Genomic DNA, 13,646 nt, shown 5'->3' with positions numbered 1-13,646 from the left:
CATACAGTTGCTTTGGCATGGAATAACGCTATCAGTACTGATATAAGTCTAAGCATCGCAGCTGGGAATCGTAAGCTATAGGAACATATGTACATTGGCAGGGGGAAAAAAATCGTCCACCACACTCAGGCGTATCCCTTCAGGTGCCGGTAGGCAACGAACGCGTCCACACCGTAGACCATACCGACGATACCGCCCATGTACTGCGAAGGAGGGAGAGAAGAGCGCAAAAACGTTAATGCATCGGGGATCCAATGACAGATGGAAGGACATATCGGTAGGCAAAAATAAATGAAAAGGCTCCTCACATAGACTGCCGTCATCGCCGGGTAGGCACTGTGAATGCCGCCGGTGTTGTTGAAGATCAGGAACTTGGGGTACAGGAACACATTGACGGCAAAGCCGAGGTACGAGGCCGCACTGAGGTACATCGCGCAGCCCAGCCCGTTGTAGACGACTTCCTGTTGTGGGGAGATCGGTGTTCGGAGTGTTCGGTTTGGGCCATTAGAGATAGAGTAGAGCGTGGTGGGTTTTTGCTCCATTAAGGTGCAGAGGGTCAACACTTACGAAGATCGATTGGCGCACGAGATGGAAGGTCCGCGCGGAGACGGCGTAGCACAGCAGCAGGATGGTGGTGGTGAGCAGGAAGGCGGAGCAGGTCGTGAGGAACCCGAGGAACGCCTCGCCGATGTCCTTGGCCGTGTCGAGCCCGAACTGGATCAGCATCGTCTGGCAGAACCAGCCGAGCACGAGCTCGAAGCACTTCAGGATGCCGTTCTTGGTGAGGAAGAACTGCAGATTGATGCACGTGCACACCCGGCAGCACCCGATCCGGATGCCGCTGTTCTGCTGCTCGTTCAGGTGACCGCCCCGCCCGACCTGGCCCCCGCCCGCTCCCGCCGGCATCCGTATCACGGTCGGCGGCATCACACAACACTCCGAAAGCACTTCAGCACCAAACTTCGACACACCACAACTCGCAAGACGATCCGTACACGCCGCCGGCTCACTGAAGACTGTCTTCACGCCGGTTCTTCGGAGGTTTCTTCCCTCTCGGGGTCGGCGCAGGAGGTCTGTGACACCACCAACACGTCGAACAGGGTCGTCTGCACGGGGCCACGAAAATAGAACACACCTCATCCGTCTCGTCTTCGGGGAGCGCTAAAACATTTAGAGCGAAAGACGCCCGATGAGTTATGATGCGACGAAAGTCGACAAGCATGATGCGCACAGTGGGACGTACGCGCAACAGAAATGGGTTTACAATAAAGCGGAAATTTGTACCGGGGTTACATTGATCTCGCTCTCGGCTGAACGATATTGAAAATATTGTCTTACGGTCACAATGACTCTTTTCGGAGAGAGGTCTCATCCCAATGGAAAATGTTGGGACACTTAAAAAAAATTAAAAAAAAACCATTTATTTCGCTAAAATATTTCTTTACATTCTTAGGACCCTGTGAAGGGACAACGCAGGTCCTACCATCAATAAATACATTTTCTTGGTCCATGTCGAACTATTTTTTGTACAATCTCTTTGATTTATTTTAATTAATTTTTATAATTTTGTTGTACTATTTCTTGAATTTTATCTGAATTATTATTGTTCAGTTCAGTGTTAAGCTACATCCCTTTTTCGTTCAACTTCTTTTATATTTTTTTTTGTATTTTTCTGAACTTATATGATTTATATTTCAATTTTAAAGTCTGCTTTATGCTAACCAATATAATGTGGAATGAAACATCCACTCGTCAAACCTTCTGCCATACAACTTTGTGGTCAAAGGCACTCGACCGGGTGAAAGAATGAAAACCGCAGGGTTTTGAGTATCACTGTCTTATGGAATAAAATAAGATATTATATATTTTAGTTTTTCCTTGTTTGTTCACTATTTTTTAACATAACCATCTAATTTTTATAGATGAAACTCAGTTTTGCTAACATAAACAAAACAAGGGTGTACAAATATGTCAAGATGCATTCTTTAAAAGTTATACAGTGAGGTTTATACAATATCGGGAAATTGATGAAAGATGCAACCTATTAAAATATGTCGTTATTGTAACATTTAAATTAAAAAAAAACTCTTGTATTTTGTCAAAAAAACACTCTTGTATTTTGTTTCATCAAGTGACGTTGTAAGATTTGTGATTTATTACATTGTTTTCTGCCTTACCTGTGATGAGGTTTTTTGTTTTGTGTGAAAATGTTTTCGAACCGTTATTCAGTGGGACGGGGAATAGATTGTCACATTCTGTTACAATATTACAGTTGCGAAATTCAGTTCCAAACAGAGAAAAAACAATTGTGTAACTTCTTTATTTGAACGTCAACATTTCTGGACTCAATACTAATATGTGAATTTAAAAAAAATAATTTTACAATAAGCCACGAATTTGTCAGCAACTGTTTCACTGTGCCACGGTGCTAGAGAGGAAAGAAAATGTATCTCCGAAGATCTTCGCGGGGGGCTGAGCGACAGCAGGTGAGCAGATGGGAAGAAGAGCGAGACAGGGAGAGAACTGCAGCGTGAACTGGTGCGTCACACATATGAATGTTTTCCGACCGGGGCTGAACACGTGCGGCGGCATTTTCCCGGTGCGTTGTTTTGAACGATCGGCGAAAGATTGTCTCCAGCACATCTTCCCCCTGCCTCTGTGTTCTCTTCCCCTGTTGCGATCATCTGCAGCGCATGCCGTTGCATGCCACACATGTGTGTCTAGCCATCGACAGACGCAAACACTCGGGGTTGCATTGCCGGCTGGAAAGGCAGACGGCATTTTCCTCCCAGTCAATAACACTAACAAAAAAAAACCATCCCGTAAGAAACCCTGGTGGAGTTTATTTATTTATAACCGATTTTTTCCCCAGTTTTTGTTTTCTTTCTCGAGATGAACCGTTGAGGAACATCCGACCGGAAGATGCAGGAGATGCATTTTCCTTCCGCTCGTCTGCCTTTCTGCGTCCGACCAGCGCAATGTTTTCTTTTCCGGTGCATGCGAATGGTCACATATGGAACGCATTTCTGACGGATTTCAAAATCTCGGTGATGGGTTGTTCTTTTTCATGAATCATCGTGAAGCACACACCCAAACAAAAGCTACACACGTTCATACATCAAAAAAGTTACTCTTTATTTAACTTCTCCCAATCGCCCGATTTTTTTTTTCGGTTTGTGCGAAAAAGTGAGCGGTACACTTCGTGCTCGTCACTGGCTTTTTGTAACATTATACGAGAACAGTATGAGATAAAAAAAACACGTAATGTAAATAAATTAAACGAAGAACGAAACAATTTCAAGTACCAAATGTGTGAAAGGAAAACGGGAAAAGGGGAATTTTGTTAATATAAATAGAAATAGTACCGGTTGCAATATACGACAACCGTGGAACATCGAAGCATCGCAGAATTGTAGCAAATGCGAATATAAAAGGAAAGTACTAGAGATGGAACACTAGACGCAGAAGCACCCTTCAGTAGGTTACACGTGATACACGTACGTTTGCAGCCAAGAACTAACGGTTTTCTCGGCGCAGTTGAGAGGTCGCTACGGGGGGAAAAAAGGCCTCAAGTGTTCCAACGGAGTTGGGAAAGAAGGGAAGAGAGATGGTGGTGAAGAAGGCAACAACGGTAAGGGTGAGATTTGGTCGATGACCTTGAACGAAAGGGCCCCGAAATCAGGCGTAAGCGGCACACGGAACGCGGAGGGTAGGAAGGCACACTGACACAAGGACACACACACATATACTCGATACACATCAACACGGAGGCCACAGCAGGCCCGGACTCCCGATCCCGATCGCCCGAAGCCCCGGACATGCCGTTTCCCTTATTTCCCCTTCGTCTGTTTCATATCCTTTTTTTGTCTCCATTTTCTTTTCGACTCGACTGTTTTTTTTATGGTTTTTTGGAGAAGGATGGAGTTTTGGTGTGGTGGGTGCTGGGGGGATAGGTGGGGTGGGATGTTTTTAAGGGGTGCACGGTGAGTTGGCGTTCGAGGAAGACTGGAGGACGACTGGCGTTGGTCAGCTGGTCAAGGTGGCCACACTTAGATGCCTCGGTAGGAACGTTGCGCCAGGAGGGCGCTGAAGAGGTAGAGCGAGGACACGATCAGTCCCAGGATCTGCGGGAGAAGAAAAGGGGATTGTTTAGAGTAAGCGTAACTAGAGTTGGGATTCCGATTCTGCATTCTGAATGACTTTTTGCTTCGAGTTTGATATTGATGAAGCTCAGAATAAGAGAGATATACGAATCCCCAAATATTCAAGAATCTTTGAAAAAGATATTTTTGTAGCTCAAAGAATAATAAGTGACAACGTCCTATTCTCTCAAATCGAAATGATTCTTTGCAGCTATTTTAAGATTGATGAAGCATAGAATGGGAGATTTATAAATCCAACAGATTCATGACTTTTTGAATAAAAGATTCTTGAAGCCCAAAGAACGAGGAAGAATAGATGTAGGGCTCCTTTTGTCTAAAATCTATATTACTCTTTGCTTTGATTTTGATATTTACGAAATCTGGGATGAGAGAAATTGACGAATCCCAAAGGTTCAAGAATCGTCGAAAAAGAGATTCTTGTAGCTCACAGAAGAATAAGTCTTTAAGCCCAAAGAATGAGGAACAATAGATGTAGGGCTCCTTTTTGTCTAAAATCTAAATTACGATTTGCTTCGACATTGAGATCCTTGAAGTTTAGAACGGGAGAGATGTAGGACCCCAAAATATTTACGAAATTTTGAGTGAGAGATTCTTGAAGCTCAAAAATGCATGAAGATTAAGCAAAGACTCCTATTTTTCTGTCGCTGGATCCTTGTACATATAGGAAGTGTTAAAGACAATCTGTCTATAACAGGAAGCATAGATATCCAAGAGAGATTAATTAAGATTCATGGAAGTTTCCTAAGTTAAGTCATTGGATTAATCGGATTTTCCGAATCTTGAAAGATTCATGAATCAAATGGATTCAATCTTGGGTGAAAGATTCATATTAATGAGTCTCGCTTGAAAGGTTCATAAGATACTAGGGGGAACCTACCGAGGCGGCCATGTAGGCGTCCTTCATCGCCCGGTAGTAGCGCCCGTTGGTGACGTCCACCAGCAGGATGATGGACGCGATGAGGTAGAGCAGGAAGGCGATGGTGTGGTAGATCAGCTCGTAGATCGTCTTCGAGATGATGCCGCCGGTGCTGAGCGAGACCAGGCAGGAGGCGAGCAGGCAGAACGTCCCGATCAGGAAGGCGACCGCCATCAGCAGGAAGAACAGCTCGGGGGAAGCGGCCAGTCCCGAGCTCGGGTAGTGCCGGATGTAGTACGCCACGATGCCAACATTGACGGCGCCGATGATCTGCAAGGAACCGGGTTGCGTCAGCAAAAACAAACGAATGGACGATCACTTCCGGTTGAACCGGTTCGCTTAGCCGAGGCACGTACCAGCTGGGCGAGCTTGAGCAGACCGGGCGTGGTGCGGAGGTAGCCTGTGTTCAGCACGACGTGCGACGTGCTGGTGGTGGTGGTGGTTGTCCGCGTGATCACGACGGAGTGCGACATGGTGCCGGATGTACCCTTCCTCACGTTTCACCTGACCTCAAAACCGCGAGCTTTGGTTCGTGTCTTCGGAACGGTCCGGAAAAGCCTCCGGTCGAAGTCTTATGAGTTGTAGCTTTCAGCTGAATGCACTTCCTCCTGTTGCAGCTTGCGGAAAGAGGGTTAAACAATTCAAATAAGTTAAATAAATGACAACGTTTCGATAAACTGTTGTTTGAACCACGAAGGAAAATGAACTAGAGAATCGTAGGCCCTAAAAGGGATTTTATACGATTTTAACTTTCACTCAACAGCAACGGTCAAACATTCATTTCGCTCATATGAAATCCAACTTAAGTTGTCTAAACGCGAAATAAGCAACCCATTTTGTGGAACTTAAATGTCACTTCATTTTATTTCACAACAATGAAATTAGTTTTGAGAACTTGCTTTAGAAGGAGTCAACAGTATAAATCTATTTAAAATGGTCATTAAACGAAATAAACAGAGTCGTTTTATTGGATTTATGCTCTTTCGCATGATCATCAATACTAAATGATAATTATTATTAATTTTAGAGATGCAATTATATATCTCATTTACAATTCTGCATAGTTTGTTTACCGGCTCATCATTGCCAGTTGACAGTTAACATACGTTTTTTGTTGTGAGTCATGCTTTTGAATTTGGAATCTTTCAGTTAACTGAAATGAAGTTCCCGATAAATGAAAGTTGCTGTCTTCTATATGCACTTTAAAACATACACAATTTAGCAATAACTGGAGACTAAAACCAAACAATTAAAAATATGCAGACAATTGCTTTAAAAAGCATAACAACTAGCACGGAAACTTCCAAGGAGAAATAATATTACAAAACATGAGCAAATTACTTGTAAAATTACTGATAAAAGTTACCATATAAGTACTAAATTATCAAGAGTGAATAATTTACGATAAATACTTTATCCGATTATGAATAAAAAATACAAACATAACAGTAAATACTAAATTTTATTAAACATGTTGATACTTCAGAGCAATAAGGACCGCGTACTGCATAAAAAGCTACAATTATTCGATAATAAAATACAGAAAACCATAGGAAATGTGCCACTGCGGTTTAGCAATAAGCTAATTTACTTCTTTTTCTTTCAACCGAAGATGTTTTAAAAAACTTTCTTTTAACGCTTGGGTTTTGAAAAGTTTTCCTAGGTATTGAAATAATATTAGTAAAAGCATAGGAAATATAGAATCATTTACTGCCCCAACTGTAAACGAACACATTATAATCTCAGAGGAAAACAATGAATGAATCCTGTATAATTTAACAAAAATGTACTATGTAACGAGATTGTTTACTAATAAATCATTTAATAATAATAATCATGATGCGAAAGAACCACTTCATTTGAATTCCACCATCAATTAGAGACGTTAAGATGTTTTCCTGACCGAAGTTCCGAAGGAAACCCTTTTACGAGGAGGAAAATCCGAACTCCGGAAAGTTATTTTTGAGCAGCGCTACGTGCAGAACCCACCCCGTTCTGTGTTTCTTCTGCGTGGAGGCGTCTCCACGAGCTGGGATCAGTTTTCAAATGCAACATGAACCGCCACCGTTTCTCCCACGAGTCATTCTTCATCTCCTCCCCCCTCCCCCATTGCAACCCCCTGGCAGTAACGAAGTCGCGATAGGGCGATGAGCTCATCGAAGCGTTGAATTTAAAGCCACCAACAAACAATCGCAACGCGCCGGTAGTCGGACGGGGAGGGCGTGGAAAGCTAGAGGGGGGGGGGGGAGGGCGTGGGGAACGAATCGAAAAAAATATATATATATATTGGGAAGAAAAACAAATCTATCAAACACACGCAACGGAACGCAAACAGATTGGAAGCGCCAACTTGTAAGCGAGAGGGAATCAAATACTTGTGCATGTGAAGTGGGTGACGCGTCACCCGACGCTGGGTGTGGATGACCTAAACCAGGAGTCGACAAATTTCCGGCCAGCCAACTGATTTTAACCGGCCCTTGATAAAATATTTGTTCTTCATACAAAAAACCCATCTCAAATCTTATCGGTTTTTGTCATGATATCAGTTTGGATGTTTTCCCAAAATGAAGATTAAAATTGTTGCACGATTTATTCAATACGTGTGACTTTCTCTTATACGTTTTGTTTGACTTTTAATTTCGTATTTGTACTATTGGTCGATCTAAAATTTCGTAGCTTTGTGAGTCTTGTCCTCAAAATCCACCGGCCGTAACTCGTTTACTTTACATCCAAAATAGCTACGTTCAAGGAATACAATTTTACTTAAAATTATTTTAAAGAAATAAAATAATCCTCGTAATACTTATCAAAGCTCAGTTATTTTAGTTACTCAGAGAGTACGCTAGTAACAGTATAAACAGTATACAATAAACCAAAATGTATATGTTGATCAAACTTCAACGAAGATAAGTAGGAAAATGATTAAAAAAGTTCATCGATAAAATATTAAATATATTAGTTTATACTACTTTTTAAGTAACTTTACTATTTAGGAAGTTGTTACTCTGTTCAACAGGGTTGAGTATTAAATTGAAAACATTAAAACATCGTTCCAGGTATCCGCCACGCACTTTTAGTTTCTCTTTAATCAATCTGGCCCTCCTTGGAAAACGTGTGCCGACCCCTGGTTTAACCTTCCAACCTGCCCGGCAAAAAGTGAAACCAGTTTGGTGAGGAGGAAGTGGGTGGGGGGGGAGGTGCGCGCCAGTCTTGATCTAAATGGCCGAATCGTGTACGCATGCATGTTTGCCCGCCTTCGTTGAACGTCGACGCTGCATAACAGAGGTTTGCACCCGCGCAAGGGCATCCCGGCGATTCGGATGCGTTGCCTCCTCCACCACCCACCAGCCCGGCCAGACCCTTAACAAATTTAGGTCACCACTCGAGCAGAACGGCGTGCTCGTGTGCGCACCCACCACAGCGTCTCTGTTGTGGATTGATATTTTTGGAAGCTCATCGAGAGCAACGAAAGGGAAAACAAAATGCAGCCAACTCATAAACACGCGCGTGTGGGCGTGGGTGGGAGCAAGTGGGGGATTTTCCCGGCCGTGTCATCGCTTTCCAAGCGTTCCAAGAAACGATGACGACAGACCACACCCGTCGCAACGCCGATGGAAGCGAACTTCAAGGAGCGGGAACAGGGTGTTCGTGGAGATCGTGATCGAGCGATATGCTCGAAAAAGTGGAAGTCCTTCAGGGTGCCCCTGGAAGGAACAAGGCTGTGCCGTGGGGCTATTGTTTATCTGCGTGCGTGATGCGATGTTCCGGTTTGAGCGACGACTCCTTTTAAGGGCAAACCGTGTCAAGGATATACAGGGTTTGCCACCTATGTTACCCACCGCTCTAACTCACCGAAGATTGAAATAGCTCATTAACTGTTGTCTCTAAAGCAGCTTGTTTTGAAATAACTCAACGCATTCTGTCTCTAATTCATCTCACTTCGCCTCTAACTCATCTGATTTTGTCTCGAATTCTGTCTCTAACTCATCTTACTTTGCCTCTAACTCATCTGATTTTGTCTCGAATTCTGTCTCTAACTCATCTGACTTTGTCTCTAACCCATCCTGGTTTGTCTCCAGCCGAAAAAGCAGGGGATAAACAAAGTAATTGTGGTTGTGCTACATTTTAAAACTCAAAAAACCAAAACTATTTATATTTTTGTATGGTTTAAAGCTATTCTTATAGGTTTTTGAACAATTTCGCGTATTACTTTCTATACATGCATGCATACTTATGCCAATTAAGTAAGCAGTGGTGTTTAGCTCAGTGGTATAAACGCACGCTGTTAGCTGTCAAGTGACATTGGTTGGTCTAAGCTAGTACGTTTATGCCACCGAGTTAAACACCGCAATGCTACCTTCTTAGTTGATATACGTAGGCATACACATAAAAAAGAGATACGTAAAATCATACAAAAATACATAAGAAAACTTTAAATCATACAAATATAATATTCTTATTGTTCTCGGAGATCTACAATGCAGTATAACCACAATTACTTTGTTTATTCCCTGGTTTTCGGCCTGAGACAAACCCAGATGGCTTAGAGACAAAGTCAGATGAGTTAGAGACAACTGTCGGTGAGCTATTTCAAAACAAGATGCGTTAGAGACAAAATCGCCCGCTTTCGAGGCAAAAATTGGCTGGCAACGCCTGTATGGTGGCCATACGAGCGTTGGTAACTTTAATATTATACTTCTTTGTACACCCCACTTTACGTGCCGATTTTCCCGGCGAAAGAACGCCGTGGCATTTGGTTTCCCCTGGCGTATTTCAACCATTTCGAGAACAATGACCGACGACTGGTTTGGTTCTTGTTTTTTTTTTTTTGGGTTGCCACAAAGTGGTGGAAATTTGGGTGATCACCCACCCCATGGGATACTTCGGTTGGGGAAAATTCCAATTCATCATCCACACTTCCACCGTTGGGGGGGGGGGGCATGCTGGGCATGAAGTTAAAAATAAAACTCCACGCAGCAGAGTCGGTCGGTGCTGACATCATCGCCCAAGAAAGCACCACTGACCAACTGAAGGGGGAGGGGGAGGTTGGGGGGTTAGAGGGCGTTTACGGTGTTGGAGAAAACCGACTGACCAGCACGAAGCGGGTTCGATACACAAACTGTACTCAAATTGGCGTTTACTGGAGTTCGTATTTGAAACGATTCAACTGTCAGACTTGGTTTACGAGTTGTACAGTTGCAAGAAGCCTTAAGAGCCCTCGGCACAAGGCAACAATCTTATCAGCAAGCGTTCTTCCTTCGCTATGTTCTTCTTCGTCGATTTTGCATGCCACTAGCACCCGTTCTATCCACATTCAAATGCACCGTTTCCCTCCAAGTACCTGCAAGTTCCCTTGAAGGTGCAGCCTGTTGATCGGTTGTGGTTCACTTTTCCTTTCCTTGGCTTGAATCCCGGCGTCCGGCAGGTTGAAAGCAGGGCTGGTTCCGGTGGAAAAACAACGCCAGATGGTCACTGGGGCGATCACTACCGACTCCACACGTGAGCGAGCGAGTGTTGTTGGAGATGTCCACGGGTTTCTACCTCTACGCGAGTGCGACGTACGACTGCGACTAACTGGCGCTCGGGCGTCGCGGCCCGCCGTTGGACAGCGGTCTCTGTTTGCGTGCGCACTATGGGAAGCGTGGACGGATGTCGTGGTCTAAATTGACTGCCTTATCTTAGGTATTAGTAAAAGTCATCACAAAAAACAACTTGAAGACATTTTGCACATCTCAAGCTGATTTGCAACATATAGTAAATGTTGCACTATTAATCGTCCCTTTTAGTTTTCAAAGGAAAACCGGGTTCTTCCCGGGGTACGGGCTTCTTTGGAATACAAAATATTTTATTTTGGAGTGGGTTATAAAAGTACAATATGTATTTAGTAACCTTTATTAAAATCACAATAACTTCGGTAGATTGCTATGATTGAACTTCATCATTATCAAAAACAAAAGTCATCTGAACGCTATGATTGGATCTCAACAATTTCAAAACACTCATCCATCGTATCTAAGAACTTCCGTTTCCCAAGTTTATACCAAAAATGTTATAGTTATAAGTTTATACCAAATATTTAATGGTTTGTCAATTTTGGTGCCACCCATACTACGCTATCTCAAGGTACAGGCTTGAGGAACGCAAGAACGATCACAAATTGAGGATCAATGATGATTTCGTCAGAACAATCCCAATTCGTTTCAGTGGGATATGGTTTTGTAAAGCAGTACTGCATTGGACTTTTAAAATTTAAAATCTTAAATTGAGCCAACGCTGTCTCGTTTGACAGAACTGATGTTATTATTACAGCGTTTTATAAACCCACTGACAAATGCAACAGCATTTTTGGATCGTCAAAAGATACACTACTGTTAACCACTTCACGGTAAATCGCTACATCGGGAATCGAGGACGTACAGTAGTGACCCACGGTTCAGTTTGTTTTTTTTTTTTTTTGAGTAAAAACGAAGTTTTCGCTTAATTTATCCTCCATACTATACGTACATATTATTTCTGTAGATCATAGAAAGTTTCGAATAGTCTACTTAACCTGTTTGGTGTTCCAAGGGGTAAGTTTGTCGACTCACAATGAAGATTCATGAATCTGAACGACTTTTTGCGTTTTAGAGATTCATCAATCCCAAAGACTCATCAACTGATGAAAAGTGATAAGCAAAACATGGGTAGAGGGACCTCCGTACCTGTCTTGGTTGCATGATCCACGCCAATCAAATCAAGGAAGATTCATGAAGATTCATTAAGGTTTCGAAAGTTTCAAAAAGAAGTGAAGAATCCCAAAAGATTCATGAATCTATCTGAATGAATCTTAGGTGAAAGATTCATAAAAAAGAGTCTCTACAAAGGGTTCATAAGGCATAACATTACAAGGCTTGCATCATTTGACGATCCAGGAATGCTACTACATTCGCCTGTTGATTTGTGAAACGCTGTAATGGAAAGAAACCAACAATTTGCAAAAGGTACACCAAAAAGGGTTCGAAGTTCATTATAAAAATATGTGTATCCTTAAAAAACATGGCCAATTTCAATAAATACATTCACTGATATGTTACATTCCCTTTGTTTTTGAGGACTATTTTTTTCTGGAAAAGGGTATCTATGCCAAAAACATTAGTTCATATTTTGTTTTTAGTGTAAAATAATTACCCGGAGGGCCCATAGTGCGCACCAAGCCGCATTTCGGCGTGTTGGTGGTAGTGCGTGGTGCTTGCCACGGCGCGTTTCTCGTAGTACGATCAGGTGGGGAGGATGCGTTAGTCATTCTTTTTCCATCGCTGTCGAAAAGACGCAAGTGTGGAGGGAGGGGGGAGCGGGTCCGTCTGAACGGCAATGTTTACCAACATGTTTACTTTGTATACGACTGGCCCGGCCGACTGGGCCTATCGGCCACGCTTGTCTCCATCTCCAGCTTATTAACGAATGCATTGGAAAACAAGGACAATAATAAAACGATCAAAAAACAAAAATAACAAACTGGTCACGGCATGCCGGTGATGTCATGACATTTTTTTCTTTCCTGGCCAAGATTCCGCGTACCTAGATGACCGAGCCGATGAGCGAGACAGAGAGATAGAGATGCTTCATTCAAACCACTTGTCGCGAGATTCGTGAAGAGCGAAAGTGATATCATCGCGGCACATTGAATCACTCGAATGAAATTGCCTTGGTTTTACAAGTGCTATGCACTTCTTATTACTCGAAATAGAATGAGTAACAGAGTTAAGGATGAGTAAAACGGTCCCCTAGCAACCGTTGGATGCTAAAAAAGGGAGCGTGAAGAACATGGCAAGAAGCGGAAAATCTACCAACGTCCAACGAAGGGTCGTTTAAACTGACCAGGTTGAAGGTGTGGCCACTCGTGTCACGGTCTGTCGGTTCAACTCACCGAAGGGCAGACGCAAACCAACAGTGCTTCCCCTCTATTACCATTATCGCTTTCCACCATCATCGGTGGGGAAACTTTTTCCTCCGTGTCAACGGGTGGGAGGAAGCAAGGGGAGGAAGGGACGGAACCAAGCAACAGTTCGTGGCGCCGTCTAGTCTGGTTTCCAACCCGTTTGGGTGTGTTCGAATTGTTTTCAAACAGTCATTTGGTTGTTTGTGCAAAATAATGTAGAGTCAGAGAAGCTAATGTGTCACAAATGTGTGCAGTTTCTTTTTAATTTCAAATACGCCCAACGTTATGCAACACGCAAGACAGTCGAGAGCATATTAGGGATTGAAATACAGTGCGCGAAATTCTTATAAACGTAGCTTAGTATTATTTTAACTCATCATGATAATCGCCTTAAAAATCTACAACAAGTACTGAGTTACTGTTGGTAAAAGAGTAAATGAGGCCCCGGCCGCCATGTTTTCGATCGTGGCTACACCTCTTGTGGACGTTTAAACTGAATGTATGCAATTGGTGATACATTAATTCGTTAAATTCAACCTACGAGTATTTGAATCGTAGTGTGTACCGTTAATTTCGGCTACGCAATCAACCTAGCGGGTGCGGTATGAGGGGGGCCCACGGGCCCCCCTTATTTCTCAAAACTATAACA

At 43.1% G+C, this 13,646-nt stretch overlaps 2 protein-coding genes across 2 annotated transcripts; both read right to left on the bottom strand.

Moving 5' to 3' along the window:
• Window positions 1-125: 125 nt before the first annotated feature.
• Window positions 126-927, bottom strand: LOC131291270 (protein singles bar). The gene is made up of 3 exons (XM_058320458.1): window positions 568-927; window positions 309-461; window positions 126-203 (listed from the first exon to the last, which is right to left on the bottom strand). The coding sequence occupies exons 1-3, from the start codon at window positions 925-927 to the stop codon at window positions 126-128; spliced, it is 591 nt and encodes a 196-aa protein (XP_058176441.1).
• Window positions 928-4,049: 3,122 nt separating this feature from the next.
• On the bottom strand, window positions 4,050-5,552 carry LOC131291275 (uncharacterized). Its single transcript, XM_058320464.1, has 3 exons — window positions 5,436-5,552; window positions 5,041-5,349; window positions 4,050-4,124 (listed from the first exon to the last, which is right to left on the bottom strand). The coding sequence occupies exons 1-3, from the start codon at window positions 5,550-5,552 to the stop codon at window positions 4,050-4,052; spliced, it is 501 nt and encodes a 166-aa protein (XP_058176447.1).
• Between the last annotated feature and the right edge of the window lie 8,094 nt (window positions 5,553-13,646).

This window comes from Anopheles ziemanni, chromosome X, assembly GCF_943734765.1.
Source record: "Anopheles ziemanni chromosome X, idAnoZiCoDA_A2_x.2, whole genome shotgun sequence".
NCBI lineage: Eukaryota > Metazoa > Arthropoda > Insecta > Diptera > Culicidae > Anopheles > Anopheles ziemanni.
Note: the sequence above shows the minus strand (reverse complement) of the source record. Positions and strands in the feature narration are given on the sequence as shown.

Excerpts from the sequence above, each read along its gene's own strand:
- LOC131291275 (XM_058320464.1), bottom strand. The coding sequence starts at position 5,552 with ATGTCGCACTCCGTCGTGATCACGCGGACAACCACCACCACCACCAGC. Across the intron at positions 5,350-5,435 it reads TGCTCAAGCTCGCCCAGCTG|ATCATCGGCGCCGTCAATGT; the intron begins GTACGTGCCTCG and ends GGTTCCTTGCAG. Across the intron at positions 4,125-5,040 it reads ACGCCTACATGGCCGCCTCG|ATCCTGGGACTGATCGTGTC; the intron begins GTAGGTTCCCCC and ends CTTCTCCCGCAG.
- LOC131291270 (XM_058320458.1), bottom strand. The coding sequence starts at position 927 with ATGCCGCCGACCGTGATACGGATGCCGGCGGGAGCGGGCGGGGGCCAG. Across the intron at positions 462-567 it reads TCGTGCGCCAATCGATCTTC|GAAGTCGTCTACAACGGGCT; the intron begins GTAAGTGTTGAC and ends TCCCCACAACAG. Across the intron at positions 204-308 it reads CGGCGATGACGGCAGTCTAT|TACATGGGCGGTATCGTCGG; the intron begins GTGAGGAGCCTT and ends CCTCCTTCGCAG.